This window comes from Schistocerca americana, chromosome X (assembly GCF_021461395.2).
Source record: "Schistocerca americana isolate TAMUIC-IGC-003095 chromosome X, iqSchAmer2.1, whole genome shotgun sequence".
Taxonomy (NCBI): Eukaryota; Metazoa; Arthropoda; class Insecta; order Orthoptera; family Acrididae; genus Schistocerca; species Schistocerca americana.
This window is the reverse complement of record NC_060130.1, coordinates 93,368,747-93,391,182: the sequence shown is the minus strand read 5'-3', so window position 1 is coordinate 93,391,182 and position 22,436 is coordinate 93,368,747. Positions and strand designations below refer to the sequence as shown.

Below are 22,436 nucleotides of genomic sequence, written 5' to 3'. Positions count from 1 at the left end.
ATGGTCTTTGTGTTTACTAATTATTTATCTCTCTATATATAAACTGAAATCACTTGCATGTGTCTGTCTGTATATGTAGACTATTCTCAGGAACTGCTGTAGGGATTTTGATCTGGTTTTGACCAATAGATTCACTGATTCATGGGGAAGGTTTTTGTATATAATTTTTAAATATTGTGTACAAATAGTCTGAATTATGATGAACTGAAGTTACATTGTAAAATGACGTCATTGCCACCTAGCAAGCAAACACCATAACTCAAGACTGCAGCAGTGCCTTGAGAATGCAGCAATTGGAACCCAATTCACATCTGAAGTGGTAGTCCAGGGATAGCATGTTTAGCAGTGAACTGAAAGGTTGTGTGATTGAATCTCAGCTGGGACACTTTTTCCACTCCGTGTTTCGACATGGGATTCACCCCTCAGTGATGTGGAGATAACCATTTCAAAATATGATGACAATTTCAGACTGTTAGTTTCTGTTTCCCTCAGATTAGCAATCACTATGTGCAATCTTAATTAACTGGAAATTCTTTGAACAATGGGCAGTGAATTACTCGACTTTGAAGTATCCTAATAAATATGACCAATAACAAAAACATAGCATGTCATCATCAGCCTCCGATATGAGACTTGCAATTTTAGCTAATGAAATATCCTTAACCAGTAGTTTCCCTTCAATTATTTGCGAAAAACTGCTTAATGAAAAACTGTGAATCCAGAATAACTGGTGTTTCATTTTTTATGCTGCAAGTTATACATTTTCAGGAAAACTTCTCCAGAAACTTCAGCAACTTTGTTTCATTACATACAGTATGTTCTTTGGGTAGTGCAGCAGATGACTCAACTTTCAGCCTTCTGCATTTATTGAATCAAATCTAGATATGGACATGATTCTTTGCATGGCACAATGAAGAAGTCTCCCATAAAAAATCCATGACACAGAATTTCACCAATGAGTCTCAGCAGTGCATCATTGTATATACTGAACTTCACAAGAAGAGTGCTGTAGCATGATCCCAGCATGTACATCATGTACGTTTTTTTTCATATTTTTCCTTTTATTTGTGCCATGTTAGCCAGTCTCCAATAGATGTTTAATTACTCACACACATATGCACTTATGGTTCACATACAATATTTATATTGGTTGTGAAGGTATTAGTTACATCATGATGTGCACCCATCATTGCCAGGAGATGTCACTCCAAACATCAACTCAGTAGGAACATGTAACATTCGTGTCTCCAGACAACTCTCATGCCATACGCTGCTTACATCACTTAAGTTGTACAAAAGTGATGATATTCAATTACTTATTGCAGTTCTACAAAATTTGTTCATAACTCTATGCAGTGGCCTGAAAACAAAATATGCTATGCCACATGAGTCATCTGGCCATAAATACTTAATGCTACCCTTGCAAAGCTGGCCAGGTTTTTAATTGAGGATATTTGTAAGTACATCTTATGGTTATGACTGTGTTTGTGTTGCTTGTATGAAAGATGCTCAAAGGAAATATTTGTAGTTAGGTATTAGGTCAGAAGACTTTCCAGTAAAATTTTATGTGCAATAATAGTAAACAGTAGCATGTCTAATTTAATTTAGAAGGAAAACATTCAGTGCTACATGGTGCAGTACATTTTTTGTTTGTTAAAAATGTGGTTTGCTTAGAAGTAGATAAGCAGACTGGAAGTATACTGGCAGTGAGCGAGAATGAGTGTATAGATGACACACCTTGGAGTTTCACTTAAGGGTTGAAGACCATTTATAACAGATGTTTTATAGGTCAGTTTAGTCAGTAAAGATGTTGGGGGATTTGAGGAAACTCTTTGAATATGAAAACGACAAAGAAGCTGACAGGGAATTGCCTCTTCCCATAGCATGTTGTCCAGACTTTACCCACTATCCATTTATGGGGAGCAGAGGATACATGTGGAAGTTCCAGCTGACAAACACAAAACCAAGGTGAACATGAGAGCAAGAGGCATTCTGGTTGTGGTGTCCCTGAGTCTATGGGGCAAATACAAAGTGGCAGAAACTATCAAGGTATGACCTTTGAGTGTTAGAGTACCTTTCATACAGCAGCTATATGTAGTGATGTCAGAACACCAGTGAACATTAAGCTTGGATTTTGATGTATGGACAGCTGAAAATCAAGTTTAGAAACTTGAGGATACTTACAGGAAATTACAACTCTTGATGCAAGGTAGGGTGAGACTGAATGATACTCAGACAGTACATCAATTTCTACGATCAGCTTTTGTACCTTTGCAGGAGCAGCTGTGCCAAACCACAGAATTGGTTCCACAGGATTCACAAAAAAGAGGCTGGTTAGACACAGGTGGCAGACTCATAAAGATAGTATTCAGCACTGCTGAAGTGCGAGACATTGAAAGGATAAACATCGGATTGCAATAGGTGCAGGCAGATGTGGAAGGGAACCAGGATACCCTGGAAGTGCACACCACACAGCTTGCAAGTTTCAAAAAAAAAGATGTGGTGAGCAAAACCCCAGCTCCTGTTACATACCATGGCCACCACCCTCATGACTCACGTATGAAAATCAGTGGACGCAGTGAATCGTGACTTACGTGTTTTCAGAGACCACTTCAAAAATGTCAACCATCTTGAAGCTTTTATGCACTCTAGTTAAAAGTATCATCAACATATGCACTGAAGCTATATAACTGCAGAAAGCACTGATCCACATCATCCATGGCCATCTAACTCTGATACTCTTTCTAGAAGGCCTTCATAAAATCTGAGCTGAGCTTGTGGCCCCATTAGAACTGTCAACCTCCATAGGGGAGGAATACTTATCACTCCACTACTATGTTGCCAACACAATCAATACACAAGTAGAGATCAGGTAGATGGTATGGATACAGATAACATTAAAGATTGTGAATATGAGTGTTTCACCATCCACACTTGATCAGTAGCATGGGAGACTATATTTGATCCACTCTTTGAGATTTTGCCCACGGAAAACTTGGCTTAGCTGAAGGCCCCATTACACCCAACTGAATACCCTGGACCAGATGACAGCACCACAAAATAGTCACCTGATGATGGAATGCATCGTACCGAACATAACCATAGGGACCAGCACATCAACTTATCAAATGACTTTTTTTTTAATAATATTATGAATATTTATATATGCGTTTGGAGAGAGAGAGAGAGAGAGAGATTGATTTTTGATTGAGATTTTTACTTTAAGTCATAACTAGTACCTGAATTTTGGTTGGTGCCTTCTTGAATGATCATCTTCTGAACCAGTTGGTGACGTATTACAATTTGGAGGTAGTTATTGTTATTTAAGGTTAAAATACAACTCTGTTAGTGTTTGGTCATATTGTGGATAGCTTTGAGCCCAAGTTTTCATAGCTTTTCATACCTAAGGGACCACTGTTGTAAGTAAATAAGATCAAACAGCAATCTGCTTTTCGTGAGAAAATGAGATTGCTTAGCACACAAACTTCCTTCAAACTACACGTCCTGCTACGTCAAAATTGGTCAGTGGCATTCAGCACCACACTATTGAACAAGAACATAATCCATTTACTGTAATTAAGAAATTATGAGAGGTTGTTACTTATTGAATGAAAAACTATAGAGAATGCATTTCTCTTCCTGTATTTTAGTGAACTTTGTACATTTACAATTCTGTCGATTGATAGATGGCAAGGACAATGAAGTTCACCTCCTTTTCCAAAAACAAGATATTTCTATTCTTCACTTCCAGAAAATTTGTTTACATAAATGTTTGGCAACTCTTACACATACTTTACTCAGTTTTATCACTAAAATATCAATTTTCATTAAACGTAACAATATGTTCTGAGCAACAGCCTAGCACCACGTCCTCCTTCCACAAGATACAGATTAACAGTCCTCTTTTTTTTAATAAATCAATTGTCTTTTTTTTAGAGTCCACACTCAAAGATTCACTATGACTGTCATTGCGGGGATTGTGCGCTAAAGAGTTTCTTGCTGTCCAGCTGCGCTTCACTTCACTTCAAGTACTTTTTGAATCACATTTACATTTACGGTACTTACATACATTACTGAGCTTCTCAGAATAAAATCAGACACAAATTAGGCAAAAAAAGGGGCAGTGAGGCTCACATAACATTACAAACTGCTTGCATAATATTGATAGTAATAAGTATTGTGTGATGCCACCACGGCCTAAGATTTGCACAAATCTCACATTTACCTTCCTTTAACCTGTGGGTCCACAGTGGTCATGTCAGCAACAGAGACTCACACATGGTGAGTGAATCAAAGTAGTGGAAATAAAACTAGGGATAGGGAGACTTAGTGTGTAAACATTGCCAGAGGGAGATCCTGTGCACAATGTAAAATTAAAGGATAAAGAGGAACATTCAAAAGTGAAATTTACACAAGAGGTGTGTCACTCCAAGTTCAGTCAGGGCACAGGAATGTAGAAACAGTGATAGATGCTTAAGTGTCTATTTTAGTCAGACCAACAAAACAGGAATCTGGAGGATTGCCTTAATCCAAAAAAGACAGGAAATGTACTGGCTCAGAACCTAGTACCCTGGAAAGCTGCCCAGAGTTGGAACCAGGCCAAAGTCCATTGGCCAACATCCCTGCTAACATTGCAATGTCAGCAGATGTGCTACTTATGCAATCAGTGGACCTGTACAGCAACCAGAGGAGGGGGAGGACGGGATGTCAGCAGTTTGACTGACCTACCGCTGGTTACGCCATGCCTCAGACATTGTCCCCGCTCCGCATGATTCAGTGCAACTCCAAAACACAGCTTTTCCATAACCATCAGCATAGGGAACCAGTATTTAAATCCATAGGTCCAGCCCATCATTGTTTGACACATATGGGCCATCCAATGATCCACAGCCTGTAACAGTTGTTGCCACATCTATGGCACTGACTCCACTGAGCCACAAACCAATAACCATGCCAGACTGCCCAGCCCTCACATTGGGACTCCATCTTGCTGCTGCACCTCCTGTCACCTCCTGTTGCCATCATCTGCCACCATGCAGTAGTAGCAGAGTTGCCCGGTACCCTCTACGGGGAACACCTATGTCAGTATTCCTACCAACGCATTCAGGACTGAGGATCATCTCCCACTGTCCACAGTCTATCTGTTTCAGGTACGCTGAACTACATCTGTTGAAGGTTGACAATAAAGACCCATATAAATTGATCTGTGTGATTCGTCGCCCACTCCTCCACCCAGCTCCAGAGGAGAGCTGCTTATCCACACCTTCCAACAATGCATTACAGCATTTAAGTCAATAACTCACCAATGGTTATTATGAAAAGTACAATCATATGCTGTATGAAACAAAATTTGTGACTAGACTGAGAATCTCTTGACAGACAGGGCAAAGCCTGTCACTGAAGGAAGTAGAAGTAACCTCAGGCATGCATCAGGGAAATGTACTGTGGCACTTGCTGCTCATGTTCTATATTAATGACCTGAAAGATAATATTCACAGTAACCTCTGTCTTTTTTGCGGATGATGTAGGAACCTGTAATGGAGTATTATCTGAAATAGAGCTGCACAAATATCCAGTCCTATTCAAAGAGGTGCAAAGATTAATATCTTCCTTTAAAAGTACAAAAATGTAAAATTGTGCAGTTCACAAAATACAGAAAAGTATTAATCTATGACTGCAATATCAATAAGTCACAGTTGTAATAAGTCAATCCATATAAATTTCTGGGCATAAAAATCTGTATGGATATTAAAAAGAATGATTACACAGGGCCAATCATAGGCAAGGCAGGTAACGGGCTTTGGTTCATTGACAGGTTACTGGTAAATTACTGTTAGCCTAGAAAGGAGACTGGTGGTAAAACACTTCTATGTCCCATCTTCAAGTATTACTCAAGTGTGTGGGACTCATACAAAATAAGATTTACAGGAGATGCTGAACGTATGATAAAGGTAGCACGAAAGGTTGCATTTTCGTTTGACTCATAGTAGAATGCCACAGAAATGCTGAAAAACCTAAATTGACAGACTTTTGAACACAGTTGCCAGTTACTGCACAAATGTCTGCTTACCATAGATCAAAAACTAGCATTAAGCAATGAATCTAGAAATATCCTTCAGTCCTAATGTATTGCTCATGTATGGAATATAAAGCCAAGATTAGGCTACAGGATGTACAGAGACATTTAACCAGTCATTCTTCCTACATGCCACATGTGATTAGACTGGGAAGAAAACCTAACATATGATATAATGATCACACAGTGTAGGCTCTCACAGCTGGTACGGACTTCATGTGAAACTTCCGTGCTGATAGGCCACGGTTGATGTATAAAACTTTCTCCTAACTTTTCATCTTTGACTGCGGGAGACATCTTCAGAGGTAAAGCAGTAAATTGAAACCAGAACTCAAGGGAGCGCCAAATATTTAGGCAATGTAAAGGGCACCACAGTCTATCACATGATGTTGGCTACGAGATCATCTCTGGTAATGCCAGCATTAATTTCAGTTGAGAATGTTCGCATTGCTAGAGATAATCTCATAGCTGATGTCATGTAATGGCATTACCAGAGATAATCTCATAGGTGATGTCATGTGACGGACTGTGGTGGCTTCTACACTGCCTATTTATTTGGTGTTCCTTGAGTTCTGGTTTCAGTTTCCCACTTTACCTCTGAAGATGTCTCCCACAGTCAGAGGTGAAATGTTAGAAGAAAGTTTTAGACATCAGTCACAACCTATCAGCCCAGAAATTTCATGTGAAATATGGTACAATGTTATCTGTTGTTCTAGATATTTTTTGCAAATGCTTCAGCAGTTGATCACTAGTTTTATTTGGGATTGAGGTAGGAGGAATTTCTTTTAAACTTACATTATTACTTTGAGGTATCATTTAATCTAAAGAATACCTTATGTGCACCCCACACATGGTCAGCTACCTGAGTAGCACCCTCTGTTGTATAGTGCACACCTGATGCATTTAGTGGGACACCACAGCTCTCACACCTATGGTGCAAGTCTAGGAAATCACTGCCTAACTTTTCATAGGGCTTTTGAAGGCTTCGGTTCAAGCCTTCTACTCAATTCAGAAGCAAGGAAACCATGATCATTACTGTGGGCAATAATGTAGATTGTGAGCCTCATTGAAATTCTGTGAGTCAGGCTGGTCCTCTGTCATGTCTGTCAGCCTCGTATGACAGCGATGTTCCACACACATGTCATGAACTGTGTGCGCAGCATCACCATCATACGAGGCTACAACTGCTGGAAAAATCAGCATTAGCAGAACACTGTTTGAATGAGGAACACAGTATGAAATTTGACAAAACAGTGATAGTTGCCAACACTTCCAGTTTTTGGAACACTGTCTATAAAGAGGCAATTGAAATTAGTTGGGCAGATTATTTAATTAATAGAGACAATGGGTTTCCTCTTAGCAGGACGTGGAATCCTGTACTATCCCACATCTGAGTGCGATATATCATTGCTGCTGGTGTTCTGATAAGTGTAGCACCACCTGCCCACTCTTGGAGGGCAGCAACGGTGATGGGCAGTGCGTGCGCCATGTTCAGTACAGGGGCCTACATAGGATGCCGATTTGCAGCGTGGTGTCAGTTCTCAGCAGGACTCATCAGCAGAAGCAGTGTTCTCCTATAGATGGTGGACAGTTGGATTGCTGAAATATTGACTGGAGTTGATTTTAGGATCCAGCAGCAAGCCCAAAGAGACTTCCAAGAACTATCCTAGTATTTGCCTAAAATGGTGTAGATAAACTGTGGAAAACCTAAATCTGGATGACTGAATGGACATCTGGATGTCACTCCTCCTGATTGTGTGACCAGCATCACAATCATTGTGCAACCAACTCTGCAGCTATATAAGGATACATGGTAGAACCTCGATTAACCACCAATTTTGGGACTGGTCAGTGGTTTGAATGCTAAAAGGGTTGGATAACCAGAGGAGAATGAAACAAATCATTTACAGAGCTCAAAAAAATCTAATAAATCAAAATTAAATTAATAATTGCATTTCTAACCAAGGGAAAGGAAAACAGAAAATTTTATAAACTGATAATTTATTTTGAAAACTGTAAAATGTCTTTTTTTGTTTTAATTGCTTAAACCTTGCCTTTGCAGCTGCATCATGCCACTTTTTTTTAGCTTTTTAATCAACAAGAAGTGCTAAAGTGTTTGTTTCTTGTGGGCTCTTGGTTTCTTAGATTTGGTGATTACAAACAATAGCAATTTTGGCCACCACTTGGGTTGCTGCATGTTGCAATGGTCATCCTGTCCTTTGCTAGTCTTGTGACTTTACAGTTTGTTCTTTGAGGCAAGGGTTTTTGAAGGAGCATTTCATAGTTCATCCCAGTTCCATCAATGCTGTGTAACTGATTAGCTACTAGTTTATTTTATGACACCATTTTTTCAAAATTTTCAACAAACTCCTTAGTTGCAACATCATCATTGCAAAGATTTTCACCTGAAATAGCAACTTGCCTAATATCATGACAGTTTTTCCACTCATGAAGCCAACCTTCACATGCTAGGACTACACCTTTCTCACCACCCAGTTCTGGGTGCAATTGAATAGCTTCTTCTTTCATTGTAGGGCCGGATAATGAGGTCTCCTTACACCTTTCCTGACAAAACCAAACCCACACAGCACCATCCAAGAGCTAAAGTTTTGATTTTTTTTCAATGATTTTGTAATTTTTAAAGAATTTCACCATCTACAGTTAACAAAAATGCTTCAAATCTTTCAAGTTCTTTTTCCATTCTTTAATGGTTGGTATTCCAACATCCATTTCAGAGGCTAATTTAGTAACTGGCTCACATTTGTCAACTCTTTACAGAACACTTAGTTTCTCTTTTATCATGCACACAACACATTTCCTTTTCTGATTTGTAGCCATTTTTAGTCTTTTGGAGTCCCTTACACTTCTTAATGACAGCTCAGAAATCTTGAGGAGCGTGACTCAGATGGACACTTGTGGAAGGGATAAAATTGAGTAATAACACTGGCACGCTGTTTGGCATGGAGCACAGATGGATAATTGGACACATGGTAGGATAACCTGAGGAGTCGGTGAATTGACGGTCAGATAGCTGAGCTTGTACTGTAATCATGTTTGAAATAGAGACACTGTACATAATGATGAGCCAGCACTATATGTGTACTAGCATATTGATGAGGAGTGTGCATTTTGTTAAGTGGTTGGTCTTGTAATGTAGCAGCATAGCAACCTTCTGAAGTTGGGGAAAAAAAGACAAGTTGGTTCCCCCTCATTTTGCTAATACTTTTGAAGAGATGTTATGGACTACTTCAAAATAATCAAAGACGTTAATGTTGGTGAACAGATTCATATCACCTCTGATAACTAAAACATTTTTAATGGTGTAGAAACTGTTTGATATTTTTTTTTTTATTCAGCTTTTCATAATCACTATTTTGATACAATTTTTACTTTTTTAACTTGTGGTTATCACATAATGCTGATTGGTAATGACACACTTTAAATATCGTAAATGCATTTTTAAGAAGAACAAAACATGGCAGTGCACAAGTTGCACACTGAGTGATCCAAAGAACAAAGTAGTTCAAAGAGATCAGAGTCAAAGACAGGACGCTCTCCACCAGAGATGCCATAGAGCCCCCCCCCCCCCCCCCCCGCCCTCACTGCTGCCCCTCCCCACCCCCCACCCCCCACCCCAGTAGAGCAGAGCACAGCGGAGGGAAGCTTCATCACTTAAAATTGTAGCTGTTGTGCCAGCGCGGCAGTTGTAGATGGTGGCCAGTGTGAGAAGTAGGCACATCAGAAACTGCACTGCAAGAGTCGCATGCCACCAACTACTGCATAGGCAGAGAGACGTTAGTCAGAGGCAGGTCAGAAGCATCAGGAGGCAGAGTGGCAGTGACTGAAGGCAGATTGGAAGTGTCAGAAGGCAGGTCGGAGAGTGACCACGCGAGTTTCAGGTGATTATCAGACACGGTCGGTGGTCGTCCATGTAGATGAATTACGAATGTGTTCATACCTCAATGTAACACTTGGTGAGGGCCCGAATAAGGTGGTTGCAAGGCCGCTCACATGGAGTCATCACACAGCACCACAAATTCACAAGATGCAAGGTCCTTGTGAACGAACACAGATGGGGTGGAATGAGGGCGTGGCAGGGAGGGGTGGAGGCATGCGATGTGTGCATGAACCCGTTCAACCAGAGACAGAAGATCTATAGTATCGGCCAATGGTGAGTCCTCCACAAACTCTGCCGGAAGGAGGAGGGGCTCATTGTATAGAATCTCAGCGAGCAATGCATTCAAGTGTTCTTTATGTGCTGAGCAGATGCCCAGAAGGACCCCAAGCCCCATAAGCCACTGTTGCACATAAGCGCAGTCTTGAGGTTGCGATGCCACCATGCAGTCAGGCCATTCACCTGCGGGTGGTAGGCCATGGTGTGGGATTTAGCAACACCATAAAGTTCACACAGTTGTGGAGAGAGGACAGACTCAAACTGTCACCCTGGTCAGTTCTGAGGGAAAGAGGACAGCCAAATCATGTGACCCACTCAGATATGAAAGAATGAGCAATGGTTTCAGCTGTGATATTGGTAAGAGGGACCGCCTCGACCCAGCGGGTTACAGGGTTGAAGATTGATAAGATGTATCTGTACCCCTCAGAAGGGGGGTGGGGACCAACGATATTGATGTGGACGTGCCAAAGGTGTCCTCTCGGAACGTCGAACTTGCCTAATGGAGGTTGAGCACGCCTGCCGACCTTGCTACGCTGGCAAGGTACACACACACAGGTCCAAGTGTGACAGCTATGCTTCACGCTGGACCAGCCAAAGTGCTCAGTAACCAGCCTCATCATGGTGTATGTTCCCAGGTGGGCTACGCTGGGAAAAGGAGTAAAGATCCCGTGCCAAAGAGCAGTAGGGATCAGGGGGTGGGGTGTGCCCATAGAGGTGTCGCAAAGCATCGGGGTCGTCACCTCATGTATGATGTGGAGTTGGGCAGAGAGCAAAGACTCGTTGTCTGAAATTAATCACCGTATATCGTCATCTTCAGCCTGAAGTCGGGCAAGCTCTTCCAAGTTCAGTGGTGCAGTTAGCACACAGAAGCAGGACAGGTAGTCTGCCACAACATTCTCTGTGCTGCGGATATAGCATGCGTCAGAAGAGTGCTGACATATGTAGTCCATATGGTGGAAACGCCTCGGCAGAAGGTCCTTAGCCAGGTTATGAATAACATCCATGAGAGGCTTGTAATCTGAGTAGATCATGAAAGGTCACTACAGAAGTGTTTAATCACCTCGTACACAGTGAGAAGCTCATGATCAAAAGCTGACCTCTTACACTGGCTCTTACTCAGTTTCTTGGAAAAGAAGCGGAGCGGTCGGGTTGAGTCAGCGGTGTGCTGTTGTAAAACAGCACCCACAGCTGAGTCACTGGCATCAGTCATGATTGAAACATGGGCCTCAGGGACAGGGTGGGCAAGTGTAACAACTTTGGCAAGGGCATTTTTAATGTTACCAAGTGCACTGAGCATAGGTTTGGTACAGTCCAACTTCCCTTTCCCAGTGGTGTTTTTGCTGGAGAGGGCATCCATGAGGGCCAATTGGACAGAGGCAGCCTGAGGAATATGGCAGGAGTAAAAGTTTGCGATGCCCAGAAAATGACAGAGCTGAACCTAATCTATTTATTTATTTAGTTATTTATTCCATGTGATCTGATGGTACACAGTGTGTTGCAGATGTCGGAAAATATCATTTAACATTGTTAACATATATTAACATAGGCCTATAGTATCCTAATGTATTATATTGCTCAATGTTTTCAGTTTAACACAAACAGCAAGATTACTGTTCTAAGTATTCATTTACAGAGTAAAAACAGTGACACAACAAATATGACTTCACGGCTCTTCAGGAAGAGGGAGATCAAGTATGGTTTCGACACGAGAACTCGTTGGTCGGAGGCCATCGACAGAGACAGTATGGCCTAGGACCATAACAGATGTGGAACAGAGTTGAGATTTAACATGGTTGATCAACACACCATTGGCAGTGAGGGCCGAACAGACTGCATCGAGGTGAACTTGATGTTCCTCATCAGAGGAGCAAAAGATCAGTATATCATCTAAGTGAGCATAAGCAAATGGCGGAGGTAGCAAAATGGGATCAATGAACAGCTGCCACGTCTGCACAGCATTTTTCAATCCATAAGGCATGTAACAGTATTCAAATAGGCCGAAGGGCTTGATGATGGCCGTCTTCTGAATATCCAGCAGATGCGTAGGTATTTGATGGTACATCTTGGAACAATTTAAAACAGAGAAAAACTTAGAACCAAGTAGTAATTGTGTGAAGTCCTGGATGTGAGGAATGGGGTAGTTATCGATAATGGTGCAAACATTAAGGGGCCTGTAGTCCCCACACATGTGTAAGGTGCCATCCTTTTTAGGAACAAGGTGAATAGGCAAAGACGAGTTGCTATCGGAGGGGTGGAGCACACCTGAAGCCAACAGATCCTGAATGATTTCCTTGGTGCACATAAGTTTGGAAGCGTTAAGGCACTGGCCTTATAATGTACAGGTGGGCTGTCTGTAGTGTGAATCCTGTGACAAGTGTCATTACTGATGGCCAATACTCGTGAAGGGAGGTTGGCAAGAGGGGTCAGGAAGGGATCCGCAGGCAATGTCAGTTCACTAACCTTGCTGAACCGGGGAGGCGTAGGCAGTGTGTCGGTTGAAGTCAGTGATGGAAGACGCGGTACAGGAGCAGAGCATGGAGCTGCATCTTATATATTTGTCCATGGCAGTGAGAAAATGACAGCAGATTGGTAAGAAGACACAGTAGAGGCATGTGCTGGGTCACCTCATTGTGGTTCTGCAGATAGGCGATGTGTATGACAATTCAGCGGAAGCAGAGGCAATGTGATTGTGTAATGCATCATTCTGGGTGTGGAGTAATACGCTCGACCAGAGATGCACATGTGGAAAGTGTAGCCAAGGAGGCGGAGAGTGAAGTCATGCTGAACTCGTTTGAGCACAGAACAGTAGAACCAGATGCGTGGCAGAGTGCAGCGGCCTGCAGGTCTGATGAAAGTGTGTAATGGTGTAGAATGTACAACCCGATCACATGTTCATCCAAGTTGGTGACATGGAAAGTCCAAGGGAAGATGTGGACTGGCGATAGGCAGCGCGGGATCTTGATAGAGCCAAGGACCACAATAGGAGAATGATTTGCAGCGATCAAAGTGAGGTTAGCAGCTGAAAGTATGTTGCCAGCATGCTTGACCAGGATAACACTGACGTCGGCGCCGGTGTTGAAGAGAAATCAAGTGCCCGATGACAAGTCAGTGGAGTGGAGGCATCACACTGCTGAAGTGAGTGGTGCAGCATCAGAACATAGGCGCTGTGAAGGAACGCGGTGGGACGTGGCGCCTAAACGTGCCCGGTGGAATCGTTTGGGTAGGCGCAAGGCATGCGACAGTTGTATGTGGCATCCCTGTAAGTAGCATGGTACCAGCACAGTGGGTAGGCTGGGAGGCAAGGCAGTGTGGAGAGAGAGGGGGCTGCAGATGGCTGCGTCGGGGGTGGGAGCTGCTCGGGCTGCTGTTCAGGCGAGGTCAGCTGCTGTCGGGAGGCCGCAGACAGTACCTCCTGTAGGCCACTAGGTGGCAGATCCTGACTGTCAGCTGAGGTGCCAAGGAGAGCACGCTGGCCTCTGCCGGCAGGGCTTGGAACCAAAGGTGCAGGTGCACCAACTGACAGTGATGGAGGAGTTGTCCGTGACAGGCGGTGTAGGTCATGAATGATAGCATAAGTGACACTGTGCATATAAGAAAGTGCAACTCCATGCATAGGAATGTTTGAATCACAGTTCTGGAACTTTGTCAGCACATCAAACCAAACTGAAGGAGAGTGCGTAGTTCAGGGGTAGACCTAGACATCTTTAACCGGGTGATCGTCCATGATGTCATTAGATGGCATGCACTGTCCACGGTGTGATATTGTTGAGCTGTTGCACTTGACGGTGGCCATGTTGGGCCAGTTAAGGTTAAGTGGCCGGGTGTAGATAATTGTTCACTTTTACCCAAACGCACATTAGGTACACTTGACCACTCATATTCACAAGCACAGTTAATAGGATGTGGGGCACTAGCATTGAAAGACACTGGTAGATCCATTGTTCTGAAGACAATGTGGGCTATCACATGAAGTCCATTAATGATGGAGATAAGTACAAAATAACTTGCGGTCATACAACGATGATGTGGTTATCGTGTAATACTGATTGGTAGTAACACACCTTAAATATCATAGATGCATTTATTAGACTTGGAGCAAGAAGAACAAAACATGGCAGTACACAAGTTGTGTGCCAAGTGAGTCAAAGAACAAAGCAGTTCAATGAGATCAGAATCAAAGATAAGGGAGCTCTGCGCCAAAGATGCCACAAACTAATTAACTGCAAATTATTTATCCAGTATTATTTACTGTTATACAGCCATCTGTTCTTCCTCTCCATGAGAATCTTACTTATTTATCTTTTTATATTTACAGACTTGATGGTTTAATGGCGAAAATTCTGGATGTGATTTTCAGAAGCTCATAAATTTATATTCAACCCTGGAACTCATCATTATTAAGTCTTTAAAATTTCCTACATGATTCTCTACTGGTAACTCATTATTATTTTTGTTTGAAGTTGAAATTATTGTCTAGGCACACAGTATTCAAAAGAAAAGCACAATATATTTAAAATAAAAAACTATGCATATTTGGATAGTAATCATGTGACTATTGTTCATTATTGCAAAAATTATATTTCCTCATTGTTTTATTTATACCTCCACATGTCTCTCACCTTAAATCAATATAATTTTCTATAGAGCATTTTCTTGTTGTAGCACCTTAAGTGTACCAATATGAATTTTTCTGACTTTAGTTCCAGCTGATGTATATCCATACTTCTCAGTATTACAACATTATAAATGTCCCTAACCTCTATCTGGTTCATCTGTTATAACTGAGATTCTTCACTGCAGATAAGTTACCTTCATTATGTGAAAAAAGAACATAAAGTAATAAAAAATGAAAATTTACAAATAACAAACACTGTTGATTCAATTCGTATTTTGGATGCAAGGGGATCAGATTTCCATCTGATCATACAAACAAGTTTAAGTTTGTTCTGGTTTTCCAAAATCACTTCAAGTGATTATTAGAATGGTACCCTTAAAGAAATATACAGCTACTTTTCTACCCCTATCCCTGTTCAAACTGATTTTATGGCCCATCTCCAGTGACCACCATGTTTATGGGATATTAATTCGTAATCTTTCTTCTTTTGGTTGGTGATAAGTGATTTGGTAAACAATTTTCAGAGATGAGAAAAGATAAAGTGCTAATGGCTTTGACTTGGTGCAGTCCGTATTTATCTTTCTTGTATGCTGAGAACTATTCTTCCTTTTCATGATATATTCATAACCTCTGCTACATGCACAAAATATATTTGCTAAATCTCTGATGATATAATTGTTGTTCAGTTAAAACATAAAACTTTAATCTTGCTTTAAGCTGTATTCACTTGTGCAATCATCATACTGGCATAATTATGTCATAAAAATCTCACTATTAAAATTAATAATGCAGACACTTCTTTTTGTAGCTTGAACTGTTTGGCCAAGGACACATCAACAATCCAGTGACTATGTTAGAAACACATTACTTCCGAGTAGGAAGTAATAGCAATCTCACCTTTGGAACTGCAATCAAATTTTCTTTTAGCACCGGAGAAAACCATGGTACAGACAAAATTGAAATTAGAAGTCAAGTGATGGACATGGTAAACAACAGAAGAGATGAAAAGGTAACCCATAAAGCAACCGTATATTCAAATAAAGTAATTTAATCCTAAATTTAAATCCAGTTCTCAAACAGTAAGAGTCAAAGTGCTTCATACAGAGACCTCTTCAAATGATAATGTCTCGAATTTAACATTAAACTCTAAGAATAAAAAATCTAGGATGGAGTAATAACAATGAAATGGGATAGACTGTTACTCACCACATACAGGAGGCATTGCGCAGCAGACAAGCACATCTGAATACATTTAAAAGTAGACTAAGTCATCAGACAATGTCCTTCTTGACATTTAGAAAAATAAAACACACACGTTCATACATGCACAATTCACACACACAGGCCAGTTGGATTGTGGGTATGCCCTCATAAAATGCTGTGCAGAAATTGCAGCAGAGTTGGTATATGGCATGGCTGCTTTCATAGGTGGCCCTGCCTCTGATGGGATAGGATTGCATGCCCCAATCCAGTACTATCACAGACTTATTCTATTACATCAGAAGCAGGGCTACCTGTTAAAGCAGCCTTGTCATATACCAGCTCTGTTGCAATATCTGTACAGACTTTTATGTGGTATGACCATGAACCAACTGCCCATTTGACTGAATTGCTACTATAAAACTGTGGCAGAACATGCAGCTGAGCACAATATACACACTTTCAATGGCTGCTTCACAACCCATGCCATCTGGATCCTTCCCCCGGCACCAGCTATTCTGAACTACACAGGCAGGGGTTATGCTTGCAGCATCCTTTGTTCTCATAATCATCCAGGCCTCACTCTCCACAAACCCCTTGCAACCACATGCTGTTACCAACAGTTTCCCCTTTCAATCGACTCCTCCATTTCACCATCACTGTGCACTGCATTAACTCTGCCGGCCGGTGTGGCTGAGCGTTTCTACATGCTCCAGTCTGGAACCGCGCAACTGCTACAGTCGTAGGTTTGAATTCTGCCCCTGTTACACCCTTGTGGCATGCAACTGTTGCCTCTCCCTCCTGTATTCCTATCTCATACAAGTGCTGCCTCCCCCCAAGCTGTCAGTTACCTTTGCCCATCCCCTCCTCCCACTCCATGCCTCTTTTCTCCCCTTACAAACTCCACCCAGCACAGCCCCTCAGCCCAGTCTGTGTCCCTAACTGCAGTCCTGGTACTGTCTACTCAGCCAGCACAATATAGACGTATGTGTGTGTGAGCATGTGTATATGTATATGTAAGTGTACTCTAACTCAGAAAAGGATTTATCCAGAAACTAGCAAAGCTTTGTTCTTTTCTGTGTGCCTTTTGACAACACTTTCTCTATTCAGTGAGTTATTACCTTCACTCCTAAATTACTTACATTCTGCCAGAACTTTCTATATCATAACAATTTTATTATTGTTCCAATCCCGGGAGCGGAAAGACTTACCTTAGGGGGAAAAAAGGACAGGTATACACTCGCACACACACTCATATGGATATGACAGGTATACACTCGCACACACACTCATATGGATATGAGTGTGTGTGCGAGTGTATACCTGTCCTTTTTTCCCCCTAAGGTAAGTCTTTCCGCTCCCGGGATTGGAATGACTCCTTACCCTCTCCCTTAAAACCCACATCCTTTCGTCTTTCCCTCTCCTTCCCTCTTTCCTGATGAGGCAACAGTTTGTTGCGAAAGCTTGAATTTTGTGTGTATGTTTGTGTTTGTTTGTGTGTCTATCGACGTGCCAGCACTTTCGTTTGGTAAGTCACATCATCTTTGTTTTTAGGTATATTTTTCCCATGTGGAATGTTTCCCTTTATTAATTCAATTTTATTATTGTTAACATTTAACTTTAACACTTCTCATCTCCCTTTGAAAATACATTAGTTTTACAACTACATTGAATTATACATCTTCATTCATATGTATGATTTTATTTTATAAATTTCTTTATTCTCTCCATTTTTTTCTGTACAGGGGTATATGAGACATGGGAAAGGCCAATCATTAATAAGAATGTTTCAAATGATATTTATGGTATATACAGAATAGAATACTGCTAATAAGGCACATTTAATGCTTTACAATAAACTGTGTTAATTAAATGAAATACTCATACACAGTCCAGTCACATTAATGTGACAACCACATCTGTTTGACGTAAAGAAGCAAGAACCGTACACAGATGGCAGGTGGCAGGACTAGAAGTGGAGGGTACATAAAGTATGTTTGGGGATGCAAAAAACAGTGCAGTTTCAAAATTTTAAACATGGCTGAAGCAGCAACTGTTGAAAATTAACATAGTAAATGATAACAGCCAAACAGTTGCAACTGTTTGGCTGTCATCATTTACAGTGAAAAAAAAAAAAAAACACAAAAAAACAAAAACAAAAAACAAAAAAAACAGTGCAGTCATTGTCGTAATGGGGAAACAGAGTGATTTAGCTGATGTCCAAAAGGGCAAGATCATTGGCTTTCAGGCCAAGTGTGGAAGCATTTCCAAAACAGCTAAGTCTGTAAACTGTTTACATGTCGCCTTGGTTAAAGTATACCATTTGTGGCAAAATGGCACTGTCCAAAACAAAACTGGTGTAACCACAGGTAAAAGATTTCAGTGGTGAACAATGGTTGCACAGACGAGTAGAAGCAAATAGACATTCAACTATTGAGCAACTGAGAACTTGGATGAACCAAGGGGCTACCAACAGTAACACAGGCCTCCTCAACGAGCACCTACCTGGTTCATTAACCCGTGCTGACTGCTTTTCATCAGTGATGAAGTCTGGAATCTGCACACCAATACCCCAACTGGATGCCTACTGAGTGCCAACAGGTGGCCTTTCCAGATGAATCACATTTTATTCTCCATCATATGGCAAACACCCTGCAGCAATTATCAGAAGGGTCTAGGTTGGAAGGGGGGGAGGGGGGGGGCATTAGGGTCTGGTCTGGGGAATGTTTTCATGGCATTTTCTGGATGATCTCATCATTCTGAATGGCACAGTGGATCATCACAAGTATGCAACTATCTGTGGGGACCACGTCCACCCCCACACACAGTGTGTTTTTCAATGGCGTGATGGCATCTATCCGCAGAAGAATACAATGTGCGACACAGCTCGAGCATGAGGATGAGTTTACTGTACTCCTCTGCCACCAAACTTCTCAGATTTAATTCCATTCAAGAATCTGTGGGACCACTTCGATCAGGCTGTTTGCAACATGGATCCTCAACTGAGAAACCTATTGCAAATGGCCATGGCACTGGAGTTGCCATGGCTCCACATCCTTTCCAGAACTCTGTTGACTTTCTTCCTGCATGTCTTGCAGCAATCTGCACTGCAAAAGGTAGTTATTCAAGCTCATATATTAATGTGACTGGGCAATATATATCCATGGATTATACACTATGAAAGATACATGAAATTTACAAAGAAATTGTTGTCACCACTTAAAAGAATGCACTGATGCCTCTGGAGTGCTGTAGTCAGAGTAGAACCATTACTAGGTAGTTATTTATCCCTCCATCAAGGACAAAGTCGTGGCAGTGAACTTGTGTGCACATGCCAGTTTGATATATGGAATTAGTGCAGTATGTTGAGTTGACATGCTGATATGAAAGAATTTTAGAAAGAAGCTATCATTTTTGGACATTCCTACCACCATGCTGTGGACGAAGCTGTCTGATCTGTAGGTCTGTCACTGTGGACTGTCCAGTGTGTTTCGAGGAATGGTGTACCACTAGCAGCCGTGTAATTGATTGTAAAAATAACCTAAACGACACATAATGGAGACAACTGACATACCTTATTTTTGTATCTTGTATTGTGGTTTATGCTTTATAGTTTATCTGAAATTGATTTTTATTATCAGCTACAAATAGAATTAAGGGATGTGTTTCAACTTTATTAACAACATACTTTTTAAATAGGTACTGATGTATAAGCAAGGTACAGAACCTGAAAATATCTTATAGCACAATCTTAGTAATACCAGTGCATTAATGTTTACACTGAGTGGAGGGGTACTTTATTACCACCATAAAAAAATTTAAAAAAAAATACAAATTTCATTTTTGTTGTGGATTCTCATTCACAACATACATTCTAAAGTTATATGGATGTATAAGAAGAGTCCTGAGCCTGAAAACTTGAATATGACATTTGTTGCAAAAAAGTCACATTCACAAGAAAAGCTTAAAACAGTTACAGAATCTGATATAAGAAATCATTAAAAACAATATGTTTTTCAAAAATTTAAAAATATGAAGTGCCAGACTAGATTATGATATTTTCAAAAGGTGGGCACAGAGTACCCCCACCCCCTCTTTGGTATGCAAGGGATAATTTATTGTGAAGAGTCAGAATTCCACATTTTTTAATAGGCCTTTGCAAGATGTCCATTTATCTACTTTATTCAAAAATCTCATTTATCACATTTTCTGAATTAGTATATTAACTAATTTTGCTGCAACACCTTACAAGATAATACCATAAGGCAGTAAGCATTAAAATCATGGAAACTGGGTGGTACCTTCATCTTTAGACCCATGCAATGGAAGACATCTAAAAATAAAAAACGCTGCATTGAATCTCTTGATTAACTCAGCTATATTCTAATTCCATTTTTCAGCCTTAGACATAATATCTGGCTGCTGGTCAGTCAGCACAGAGACCAAGTCCAAGTCATTCACTTGAGGCACCAATAAAACTGTTTAACTTTCAAAATTTTAAATCCAGCCTTATGCACAATCTGGTAACATTGTAGAATGCAGAAGTGCCTGGAGGGAATGTTGCCCTTTAAAAGACGTATCTGCTTGTGGTTGAGCGGTAAACATCACACAATGTAGACACACAGTTGCAAATTCAAGTCCACCGGTAGCTTTATTTTTTAAACTGCATTGTAGCTGCCTGCTAAAGGTAACAGTCTGATGGAACCTCAAAGATGATTCACTTCACTTTATAACCCATCAACAGCTCATGGCTGCATGAAGGTGAGTACAATTTATGCTCCAGAGTTTGCTCATCCTACCATGTACACCAGCCACCAGCTGCATATCACAAGCTGCCTGATGTCAGGCACAGTCCGACGAGGTGAATGTTGCATGGCACTATGGGTGTATTTGTCAAATGTCATTTTCTAATTGAAGTTCTAGTATTTGTCTTGTAGTTTCCTCATCAGATTTTGCATACTTGAAACTTATAAAATTTCTTCACTCATTTTAAAATAGAGTTGCATGTGGAAAAAGGACTAATATTTGCAGCATATTGTTTGCTTTGGGTTTAATAGTGGGGTGAAACCAGTAAAGCAACTCAAAGACTTTGTATTATGTATGAGGTGACTACCTTTGGGCAAAACATATAAAAAAAGAATTTTCTTGTTTCAAGAAAGATTGTTCTGACATGAATGATTTTCCACATTTACAAAGTCTGACACATGTGATGAACCACAGCCATTTAACATTTATGTGACATTTTCCTTCAGTTGACAATGTTCATAAGTCAGGTGTATGAGTATTGAATGCTCTAATTCAAAGCAAAAAATCGAACAGGCGCCTATTGAGCATTTTGCCTGAACATCACCAGTTCATTCATTGAGCATTCCAAAGAAATATTGTTACTGGTGATGAGTTATGATGCATTAACATTAACTTCTTAAGAAGAAATTAATGACTGACCCCTAATGAAAGACATATGCTTGAGCATAGGGCAGCATAAACATAATACTTTACATCTGGTGGCTCAAAAATGGTGTTGTGCACTAGAAACTTCTACCAAGAGGAGTGCCCATCACAGCTGGCATTTGTTGTCAACAACTGAGACATCTTTTGGTCACAGTGTAAGGAAAATAATCAACAAAACTGCATCAAGTGTTTCAACTATACATTAACTCACTCTGCTTATGTCACAATCAAAATGAACCAGGAGTTTGTTTGGGTAGTCAACCGTAATGCACTTATTATTCTAATCCTGTTCCTTCACATGTTTAGCATTTCTGCTCTTTAGCAAACAACTATCAAGAAAATTCCTCTTTGGACCAATATGCATTTCAAATCTGGCTTGATGACATCTTTAGCTCAGAAGCAGTAGAGTGTACAGGTGTAGAACCAGTGAACTACCTGAGCATTCTCAGACTGTTTCTGTTTTAGATAATGTGAGAGAATATATTGTTGATGATTAATTTCTCTTTTATGTTTACTGTTGTGTTCAGAATCCTAGTAAAATATCCACTGTACTAATGCAAATGAATTACAGCTTACCACAATGAACTCACAATGAACTTACAATGAATGTTTATTTTAATAAGACTTAAAGTATTTGTAACACAAGCACTGCAATATTGACATGAATAAATAAGTCATTACTCATTTTTACTTCAAAATGGTCTTTGTTTCCTTGCTGTCCTGTGTCATACTGAAGTAATATGGAAATTTGGTATTTCATAACTCAAATTGTGTGTTCACAAAAGCCAAAACTGTCAGCAGAAATGGAAAGAGGTTTTATCAAGTGTGCAGTATCACAAGTTTTCACCCTTACACTGTGGAATACTAGAAGTTTTTGTGGCAGCGTTCATAGCGACAAGCAATTCGCTGTAGAAACGGCT

At 40.6% G+C, this 22,436-nt stretch overlaps 1 protein-coding gene across 2 annotated transcripts in view; it reads left to right on the top strand.

Annotated features, from left to right (window-relative positions):
- LOC124556650 overlaps window positions 1-22,436 on the top strand; it is a 637,832-nt gene that overhangs the window by 497,036 nt on the left and 118,360 nt on the right. For both annotated transcript variants that reach the window (XM_047130615.1, XM_047130616.1), the window contains exon 18: window positions 15,674-15,874. In XM_047130615.1, the coding sequence (XP_046986571.1) occupies window positions 15,674-15,874 (201 nt within the window). The remainder of the gene's footprint in view (window positions 1-15,673; window positions 15,875-22,436) is intronic.